We start from the raw sequence: 10776 nt of genomic DNA, 5'->3' as shown, positions 1-10776 counted from the left end.
CTAGGAGAGTGGTGAAGCACTGGACTGGGTTACCTAGGGAGGTGGTGGAATCTCCTTCCTTGGAGGTTTTTAAGGTCAGGCTTGACAAAGCCCTGGCTGGGATGATTTATTGGGGGAGTGGTCCTGCCTTGAGCAGGGGGTTGGACTAGATACCTCCTGAGGTCCCTTCCAACCCTGATATTCTCTGATTCTAAAAGTGTCCCAGCACAATATTACAATACTGACAAATTGCTGCCTCTCTCATTTTTACCATACAATTATGCAATAAATCAACTGGAATATAAATACTGGACTTACATTTCAGTGTTTAGTACATCGAGCAGTATAAACACGTCATTGTATGAAATCGTAGTTTGTCCTGACTTCGCTAGTGCTTTTTATGTAGCCTGTTGATGTACCCCCTGGAAGACCCCTGTGTACCCCCAGGGGTACAAGTACCTCTGGTTGAGAACCACTGCTATAGACAAACAGAGTCTGGGTTGTTAATGGGAATAGATGAATCGGTGAATATGGGGATAGATAGAAACTGTCTCTCTCTCCCCATACTCCACCCCCCATCCTGAGGATACAATCTGGATACAACCCTTTAGCCCAGGTAGAGGGTTAGATCCCAGCTGTGTGGGCGTGAAGGGCCAGGCACCCCTAGGGTTGTGTCTACACTGCAGTGTAAACCCAGAGCTCAGACTCAGGTTTGAAACCAAATCCCCCTACGGTCCACTAGTAAATCTGTCTGCAAGCACTGCCTCCTCCGCTGCAAAATGTGGAGAAGAGTGACCCCTAGTGGACACTTCGGGCAGACAGGTGGCAGCACAGGAATTTAAATGAAGAAGGTGGGAGGAGGAGATAGGGTTGGAAGCGCTGCTAGGAATTTGCAGGTGGGGGGGAGGTGGTGGGATTAGTGGATGGAGACTGCTTTAGGCTCAGTACAGAAGCTGACCCACCCAGGGCATCTCACTGTAGATACCAGCTCCCCGGCCTGTCCCCTCCCATGATCTCCCCAGAAAAGCAAACCCACCTGCTGCTTCTACTGCTCAGATCACTGGCTGTCTCTCTGCTCCTTGTCACTCCCTCCAGCTGTGCTTAATGGGAACTGATTTGCCTTATGAGGGGGAAACATGCCACAGAGAACGGCCCCCGCCCTTCTTATGACAGAAAAAGGGAGTTGCTTCTATTAAGTCTGCTGGTGACTTCCTGGCTGATCTTTGGCATATCACGCCCTTGCTCTGTGCCTTGGTTTCCCCACCTGTGAAACCGGGATCATACTGACCTGCCTCCCACATGGTGCCTGTGTGTGAAAGAGACAACAAGAGCATACTGCCCGGTCCTATAGAGAAGATAAGGTGTCTACTACTGCCCCAAGCAGAGGAGGTTTTCCCTTAGCTCAGGGGACCAAAGTCTTTGGGAGCAGAGCAGTGTGACCGGGGGTCTAACCCCGGCTCCCCAAGCTATGTGCGCGCAGGAACTAACTATGTCTTTTTTTCCCAGGAGGTGCTTTTAAAAGGGGCCTGTCTCCTCTGCCAGCTCTTGTCCTGCTCACCAGAGCAGCTCTCTCTGATGCCCCTGGAGGGAGGGGCACCCTCCCCTTGCAGCTCCTCCCTGGGCTGCGGGAGGGAGAAGCTCCCAAGCCTGCTCCACCCCAGCCCCCACATGGGCTCCCTTGCTCTGTGGTTTGGTGTTGTCAGTTGCAAAAGAGGAAGCTGTCGCTCTCAGGCATCGGTTTCCCAGACACGAGGAGGAGGCGGAGGCAGCAGAAGCAGCCAGCAGCCAGCCAGCGAGGACGCTCAGTCGGGGCGATGGAGCTGTGGAAGCAATGCGCCAACTGGCTGATCCAGTGCCGGGTGCTGCCCCCCAACCACCGGGTGACCTGGCCCAGCTCCCAGGTGTGCGAACTGGCTCAGGCCCTGCGCGACGGCGTCCTGCTCTGCCAGCTTCTCAACAACCTAATGCCCCACGCCGTCAACCTGCGGGAGATCAACCTGCGGCCCCAGATGTCCCAGGTGGGTGAGCGGGAGAATCGGGGGTGGAATGGGGCCGGGCATCCTCCAGCCTCCCGGCAGCTAAGGTGTTAATCTGGGAGCTGAGCTGGAGACTTATGGGATCCAGCTGGCAGTGAAGTGGTTAATGTCCAGGGGGAGGGGGAGTTTATGGCATCAAGCTGGTAACTAAGGGGTCAACATCAAAGAGGGAGGCAAGGCTTTTGGGGGCTCACTGGCAGCTAAGGGGTTAATATTCACCAAAGAAAAGGTGAGGGATTGAGACCCAGTTGGCAATTAAAGGGTTAACAGTAGTGTGTGTGTCTGGGGGTGGGGAGTTGCTGGGCCAGCTGGCAGCCAAATGGTTAACAGCAGAGTGGTGGGTGGTTATGGGCCCCAGTTGCCAGCTAAGAGGTTAATACAGAACTGGGGAGTCTTACATGCTTCCTCACCTGGCAGCTAAGGGGTTAACAGGAAGGTGGGTGGTGGGGTAGGAGGCTGCTTGCAGGCGTTTCTGTCTTCGGGGCTGGGGAGGAAATGGGATCCTGTGAGGGGAAGCAGGCACCAGCAATGAACCCTTCAGCCGCTAAGGGGTTAACAGCGGGGCTGGCTCGGGCATGGGGCGAACCAGGCCCTGATGCCCTGGCACACGGGAATGCAGCCCCTGGAGCAGGGCCAGGGCACCGGGGCAGCTCCCCTGGGGTTGGGGCGCAGGCAGGAGGGTGAACGCTGGTGGGGTGGGGGCTGACGAGCAGGAGGGTGGGAGTCCCAGCCGCAAAGCCCCTGGCAGGGAGACCCGAGCAGGCCCTGACTCTGTAGAGGACCAATAGTCACAGGAAGGGACCAAGGGAGGGATGCCCAACCGTGGAGCTGTGCCTGGAATTGGGGGATGCCAGGCTCGGTGAGCCCTGAGCTGGGGCAATGGGTAAGTCCTTAGTTTTGGGGCTTGGTGTGAGACTCAGAGTGGGCAGAATCAGAGCCTTTCATAACACGCCAATGGCAGCAAGGAAAAGAACCCAGGAGTCCGGACTCCCAGCCTTCCACTAGACCTCACTACTTTCCCAGCACTGGGCATAGGACCCAGGAGTCCTGACTCCCAGCCCCACCCCCTTCTAACCCCTAGACCCTGCTCCCCTCCTAGAGCTGGAGACAGGACCCAGGAGCCCTGACGCTCAGACTTATGGTCTTATTAAAGCACGTCTCAAAGTGCATTTGAGCTTTAGAGCTGTATTAACCACCGTCCGGGTGAGTGCGTGCAGCGTGCATTGGGGGGAGGGGAATTTACGACAGGCCTGGGGAGCCCCGACTCCTGGATCCTCTTCCCGGCTCTGGGAGGGGCGTGGGGTCAAGTAGGTTAGAGCAGGGGAGAATGAGAGTCAGGACTCCTGGGTTCCATCCGTGGCTCTGGGAAGGGAATGGGGTTTAGTAGTTAGATCAAGGGAGGCTGGAAGTCAAGATTCCTGGGTTCCTTTCCCAGCTCTGTCATGGTCCTGCTATTAGAGAGACAAGGTGGGTGGGGTAATATTGGACCAACTTTTACAACATTTGTCCTGCTGCGAAAGATGCCGGGGAGAATGGACCTTCAAGCTACGTCTACACTCAAGTTTTCCCGGCATAGCCCTCCCAGTGTGGACTCTAAAGCCTGGTTTATACGGGATAACTGCACCAGCAAACCCTCCTAGTATAAAAACAACAAGGAGTCCGGTGGCACCTTAAAGACTAACAGACAGTTAGTATTGACACAGCCTGTGGCAAAGCGTGCGTCCATCAGTATCGCTTCTACCGTACAACCAAATAAGCGATATCGGCACAGGCACTTCTAGGCCCTATAACTGCAGTTACAGCCGGGCTTTTGCTGGAACGGGGATGTCACATCCCTAAAGCAACTTTATTATACTGGCAACATTTTTAACGAGGGCTTTTGCTGGCCTAGCTGATGTTGTTCCCCGGCCCTCTTCTCCTGGTATAGCCACGTCCCTACGAACTAGAGCGTAGCTGGGCCGGTAAAAACCCACACCCCTAACCGATGCAGCTAGGCCCAAGTGTGCGAGATCCGGGAAGCGTGGCCAGGAGGCGAATTAAACCTCCATGAACTCTGATCTAGGCCCAAGGAAAATCTGATCTAGGAAAGCCTGAATCGGGTGTATTGAGATAAGGCAAAAGTCGGGCTTGGTTTCCACCCCCGACACATGCTCTGGGGCTGGCGGCGGGGGCACTGATCGGTGCTGGCGGTGGCCTGGGTTGAGGATGGCAGGGCAGAATGGGCCAGCGTTTCTCTCACTGGTAAGAAAGTGACTGTCTCTGGAAACGTGTCCTCGGGTGTCTCAGTCATTCCCATGTGACTGCGCGGGGAGACGAGAAGCAAATCGCTCTTCGTCTCTTACTCCTCGGAGACTCAAGGAAACAGGGAGGCTAGGGCAGGCTCTGACTTATCCTGGTGTAAATCCGGCATGTCAAGGCACTTACTCCAGATTTACACCAGATCAAAAGGAAATGTGGGGGGTTGTGTTAGGTGAGCCCTTGCCTTCATTAACTGAGCTCTTCCTCTGGGAGCCATATCTAGGGTGACAATCATACTGGAATCCTGCTTGGCAAGAAAGGCCTCGTGCGTGGGAATAGGGGAGTCTCCCTTTAAATGGTCTGTGAGTCCTCGAGTGGCGCTCACTGTGTTCGAGAAGCTGCCAGAAACCAGTCAGAGCAGGAGCGGGTGTGTGGCCCGCCCTGGCATGACTGTGTGTTGCTGAGTCCCAGTCGCCGTGTTTACTAACTGGGTTCTATGTGGTGCTGGGACCCAGGACTCCTGGGTTCTATTCCCAGCTCTGGGAGGAAGTCTGGGGAAGTGATCAGACAAGCGGGAGTGGGAATCAGGACTCCTGGGTTCTGGGAGGGAAGCAGGGGCTAGGGGTTGGAGCAGGCTGGCTGGGCGTTCTCCTGTGTTCTCTCTATTCCCAGTGCGGGTGAGGGGTGAGGAGGCTGGGACTTCTATGTTCCATTTTGGACTCTGCCACTGCTTCCATCTGTGAAGCTGCTTCCCCTCCTGGGCCTCCGTTTCCCTATTTGCACAAATGGCAGATGGTGCCGTGGAACGGCTTTGGAAAGGCGCTAGGTGGCAATGCCATCACCGGGTTTCAGGGCTGACTACCGACTGGGGTCAGCAAGGACCACCTGTTCCCTGGTTCTAGTGGACAGGATACCAGATTGGGAGGACGCTTGGTTGACCGTGCTCTCTCTGTGCCTCAGTTTCCTCCCTCTGGGGATGAGGATAAAACTCTCTGAGATTTGCGGATAGGGAGTGCTGTGCGGTCACATCATTAGAAGCAGCCTGTGGGCTTTCCTTGCCTCTGAGGCATATCGGAGCAGGACTTTTCCCCTGGGTCAAATTGGCAGGGACGTTGGCGATTTTATGTCTTTCTGGCGGATCACCTGGGCATGACTCAGGGGCTCTGCCATCACAGGGGCCTCAGTTTCTCCTGGTCTCTCCGTGTGGTACAAAACAATTTCGTCTCTTGAGGGCTGAAACGCTTTGGTCTAACTAGAGTCACCGGGCTCAGTATAGGGGTGTCTGGGTGGGATATAGTGGCCTGTACTCCCCAGGAGAGCAGACTAGGTGATCTAATGGTCCCGTCTAGCCTTAAACTCTGTGAGACTGGGCTCAAGGGAGAGCTGGTCGCTAGGAGTTTGGCAGTCCATATATTCCCTGCCTGTCGCCCAACAGGACTTGGGTCCTGAATAATAATCATCCCTAGCTCTCCCTTTTCATCGGTAGATCTCAAAGGAGGGTAAGCACCTGTATCCCTATTTTACAGGTGGGGAAACTGAGGCACAGAGAAGCCCGAGGTCACCCAGCCACAGATCTGAGACTAGAATGCAGGTCTGTTGAGTCCCAGTCTAGTGCTCCACCCACTAGGCTCTACTGCCCCTAGGAACTGGCCCCGAAAAGATGTAATCTTGGCCCGGTGTTTAAAAACAACGTCCCCATTGATTGGGGAACATGCTATAAACAGCTCCCACGGTGTTTAGATAGTCAAATCCCGGGTGAGGTTGCCATGTTACGGGGCTGTTCCTAGGGTGACCACAGACTGAACAATGGAGCCAGGATGCCCCAGGCTCTCTCCCAAGGAGAGGAGCTTTAAGGAAGCTGGCAAGCAAATTATCTTGGTTGACACAGGTCATTGAGCTGGATGTCCCAGAGCTCAATGCGACAGTGGCTTGAACTGAAGAGCCAGTGTTCCCTAGCTGCCTCTCGAAAGCCTCCTCCCCCTGTGGTTTTAATGCTCCCTCACTTCCCGTCCTCGACTGTTGTGCACGTTGGCTCTGCCACTGTTAAGCAGCTGCTGCATCCCACTCCAGAGGTGGCTGCATTTCAGTGGTGGTGGCGGGGGCTGAGCCCTGAGCTCTGGGGCTGTAACAAGCTCGTGTTCTCTGTGGCTAAGGGCTGCTGGGAGATCGGTGCTGGGTTATCCTCTGATTTCTGTAAGCGAAGCATGGCCAGGCCTTGTTGGTCCTTGGATGGGGACTCCCAAGCCACCTGACTTCAGGAGTGACCCCAATGCACCGTCACTGGGGTGTTACATTTTTGGAGACCATCCAGAGCGTCCCTGGTGGTCGGAACAACCGAGGACTCAGCTGTGATGACTATAAAAAGGATTCTCTATGGAGGCTGCTGGACACAGACAAACCCTGTGGTTCTTTCTTGGCCCCTGGCGTCACGTAATCCTGGTCTTGCAGCTGTGGAACGCCCGGCTGGCTCTGCTGTGTGCTCCCACCTGTTCTGAGGCTCTCACCACTGCTATATGTCGGAGGTGCCTGTCACTGGGGGATTTTGGTCACTAAAGAGCCCAGGGCGATTTGCTCAAGGGTGTGAACCTGGTGCTCTACCCGATTTTTAATCTCAGTTATTCCCTTCTGCCTCTCTAAATTACCTCCTTCACTTTCTGTCCGAGGCAGTGTTGCGCATTGCGGCTGTGCAGCTGTTAAGCAGCTGTTGCATCCCCCCCCAAAGGTGGCTGTGTTTCAGTATTGGGTGAGCAATCCCTTGCACAGTGTTGCTGCGTGCCATTGATCAGCTGCCACATCCCACCTCAGCGGCAGCTGCATTGCAGTGCCGGGTGAGCAATCAGTGTGTACTATTGCTATTCAGCTGTTAAGCAGCTGCTGCATCCCACCCCAGAAGTGGCTGCATTTCAACGCTGGCTGAGCGATCCCTTGCACAGTGTTGCTGTGTCCCATTGGACAGTTGCTGTGTCCCACACCAGAGGGAGCTACATTTCAGTGCTGGGTGAGCAATGCCTGCTCAGCATCCCCACGTGCCGTTGATCAGCTGCCATGTCCTACCCTAGAGATGGCTGCATTTTAGTGGTGGCAAAGTGATCCTTGTCTAGTTTGTAAAGTTCTCTGAGGTCTCACAGGATGGATGATGCGCTGTGTAAATTAGAGGTGGACCTGGACTTCAATGCAGTCCATGAACCGATATTCAGAGGGCGTTTGGCTCCAGCTCTAGGCGGGTTAGCTGCTCCATCGGTGTGTGAACGCAGGCTTGGTTGCGAGTCTCTGGCCCCTTGGTTGCAGGGGAAGAGGAGTGAGGGGGCGGCCAATCAGGGCTTTCTCAGGAGACATGAAACATACCAGCCTCCCTGCACGTGTGTGTGACTCGGGCAGATGCAGAGAGAGCAAAGCTGTTTGTTTTGCTGAAACCCTTCATTCTGCTGGGCTTGCACTCAAGTTCCTTCCTCAGTTCCGCTTGCGGGAGCTGCTCGCTCTCGCTGCTTCTCCCCAGAGCTGCTTTCCACGCTGCTCCCAAGTTACCTTGGTGCAATTTTCAAAAGCGCCTACAGGACATAGGTGCCTAAAGTCCCATTTTCAGAAGTAAACTGGGGCCTCAGGAGCCTAAGTGTCATTGAAAGTCAATGGGACTTTGGCACCTAAATAGAGCTGGGTGAAAAATATCGGCTGGGGCCTGTGCAGCACCCGGCACAATGGAGGCCCTGATCTTGGTCAGGGTCTGGGCAGCGCCTGGCACAATGAGGCCCTGATCTCGGCCCGGGTCTGTGCAGCACCTGTCACAACAGGGCCCTGATCTCGGCTGGGGTCTGGGCAGCGCCTGGCACAACAGGGCCCTGATCTCGGCTGGGGCCTGTGCAGCACCCGGCACAATGAGGCCCTGATCTCGGCCCGGGTCTGTGCAGCACCTGGCACAACAGGGCCCTGATCTCGGCTGGGGTCTGTGCAGCGCCTGGCACAAGGGGGCCCTGATCTCGGCCCGGGTTTGTGCAGCGCCTGGCACAAGGGGGCCCTGATCTCGGCCTGGGTTTGTGCAGCGCCTGGCACAACGGGGGACCCCAGTCTAGGTTGGGGCCTCTGGCTGCTACCGTAATACACATAATATCCAGAATTGTAATAATTACTGGTGGTCACATTGTGAAAGGAGATTAAACTTCAGGGTCTGAGACGATCTCTGAGACCAGGAGGAGCCTTAATGTGGGAGGCAGATTATTCCCCATTTGCTACTGCAGGGTAAAGCTGGTCTGTGCAGGAGAAAGAGCCTCCTTGTCCCAGCCGGTGGAACTACCTGCCACAAGAACTAGGGACCATTCCCAAACCTCCCCACCTTCCTCTGAACCATCTGGCACTGACCAGTGTCAGGGAAAAGATCCTGGGTTGCAAGTACCTCGGGTCCGACCCTATCCAGCAACCCCTATGTTCTAGTAATCTAGTCTGGCATCTTGTCCCCTGCTGCACTGAATCACAGCAACGGTCTAGCTAGCCTGGTGTGCTACCCACTGCCATATTATGTGTTAGGTGTATTATGGTGTTGCCTAGCACCCCCACTCATGGATCAAGACCCCATGGTGCTAGGTGCTGTACAAACACAGAAGAAAAAGACAGTCCCTGCCCCAACCAGATCTGACCAATGGCCCATCTACTCCGGCACGGGGTCCAGGGAATGCACGGAAATAGTTTAAGTCCTTCCTGGAGGGATGCGACCGACAAGCAGTGATGGGGAACCGCCTCTCGGCCACTGGACCCCTCCCTGGTGGAGTCCCACAGAAATCCATTCTCCCGCTGGTCCTATTCAACATCTGCATGTGAGCCCGGTCGGACAACACGTGCCAGCAATACGCAGATGTTGCCTATCCATCACCATGCACCGCCCACCCTCATGTGGCCCAGGGACGGGACGAGGTCAGCTCATGGCTGAGGAACAGCTGAAGAGAAGCTGAACCTGAGCAAGACCGAGGTGATGCTGGAGGACGGAGGGGAGCCCGCTGAGGAGTGTGCAGCCAGCTGGCCAGGGGACTCCATCCCATCCCGCTGGACAAAGACCTGGCCTCAGTGACTCAGGCCTTCGTCACTGAACCACAGCCATGTGATAGACCTGGCATGAAGCCTTCAGTGCGTGGGAAACTGCAGCTCACACAGTACTCTGCAGCATGCCTCCTCAGCAAAGCGGGCTCCCACCAGCTCATCACCCTGTCTGCTGCTCTCAGCACCAGCTCCCGTTGAATAGAGAGTCAAGTTCAAGGGCTCGGTCTTTCTCTTCAAGCTTCTAAAGCTCTGGGATGGGGCCTGGGGGCAACATTTCTGCTGCTCAGGCCCCAAGGAACCGGCCACGGTCAGGGTAAAGCGGGTCTGTGCAGGAGACAGAGCCTCCTTGTCCCAGCCGGTGGAACTACCTGCCACAAGAACTAGGGACCATTCCCAAACCTCCCCTTCCAAGCACCAGCCACACTTCTCTGATCAGCCTTCTCCAGTACAAACACAGTGCGGTGCAGGCATACACAGCCGAGCCCAGATGGGGCTTCACTGCAGAGCTAGCCCGGCTGATAGGCTCAACCTAGCCCGGGTGGGAGCAGCGCAGCCCGACCCCAGTTACTGGTCCACCCCTCGCTGCTGCTGCTGCGCTTGGCCGCGTGCTGCTCGAACGGCTGCAGGCACACGCCCGGGGATCTTAGCGTGGCGCTAAGCTCTGATCCTTGTGGGAGAACTTGTCTGCCCTTGCGGGCACATGGGGGGAAGGGTGGGAGGGCCTTGGAGGACTAGAGAGGTTTTAACCTGCATCCGCACTGCAAAGTGCAAGTGGCACCTGGCTCTAACCCGCCGGGCCAGCTGGGCGGGGTTTGTGTGTGGATGGAACCGGAAGCGGGGTTGGGGGTCCAGGCTGCAAAGGTTGCCTCTGCAGTGAGGACCGGCTATCACCTGGGAACTCGCCTTGTGCTCTGATTCCCTTTGGGGAGCGTGCTCAGAGCCCTGCGGGGGCGTGGAGACCTCAGAGCTCTGGGGTTTCTGAAAGGGCAGCTACCGTCAGAGCAGGTGGTTTCCAGCTTGCACAAGGCCCCCGAGCCCCAGAGGAGCCTGTCTCCAGAGCAGCCGCAGAGAGAGGAGATGGGTCTCTGCAGCCCAGACCCAGCCTGGCTAAGGTCAGACTTCGCGAGGAGAGCGGGACTCTGCACCGAGCACCTGAATCGCTAATAGCGAGGGAGGCAGCAGCATGGCGCTGCTGGGACTTACCCCAAGGTTCAACTTGGCCCTGCTGCAACTCCATTAGCATCCTGCATCAGGGCTGCTCGTAGCCCTCTGGTCGTCCCAGTGAGGCAGCTGGGGGCTTGATTCTTGGTGATGCTAAGGGCCCTTTAGGCTGCTTCAGGAGTGTACAGCCCCCTCCCCGAGCATCCCCTCCACCCATGTTGGGGCCTCCCCACCCGGTGGATCTGGTGGAAGGGGCAGGCTCTGCTCCCACAGGGGGTGGAGCAGTGGCATGGCTAGAGTGCTCTGCGCTGCAGCTGTTCTTTGCTTCCCAGGGGCC

General features: G+C 56.2%; 1 protein-coding gene across 4 annotated transcripts in view; it reads left to right on the top strand.

Moving 5' to 3' along the window:
* Positions 1–1488: 1488 nt before the first annotated feature.
* VAV1 (vav guanine nucleotide exchange factor 1) overlaps positions 1489–10776 on the top strand; it is a 55006-nt gene continuing 45718 nt past the window's right edge. For 3 of the 4 annotated variants that reach the window (XR_005591279.1, XM_039514986.1, XM_039514987.1), the window contains exon 1: positions 1662–1997. Coding sequence is in view for 3 of the 4 variants with exons in the window: in XM_039514986.1 (XP_039370920.1) it covers positions 1794–1997 (204 nt within the window). In the remaining variant the exon portion in view is untranslated. Of the gene's footprint in view, positions 1998–10776 lie in introns of all 4 variants that reach the window. The other variant, XM_039514988.1, reaches the window with a different exon arrangement.

This window comes from Mauremys reevesii, linkage group 25 (assembly GCF_016161935.1).
Source record: "Mauremys reevesii isolate NIE-2019 linkage group 25, ASM1616193v1, whole genome shotgun sequence".
In the NCBI taxonomy this organism is placed as follows: domain Eukaryota; kingdom Metazoa; phylum Chordata; order Testudines; family Geoemydidae; genus Mauremys; species Mauremys reevesii.
This window is presented reverse-complemented; position numbering and strand designations above follow the sequence as displayed.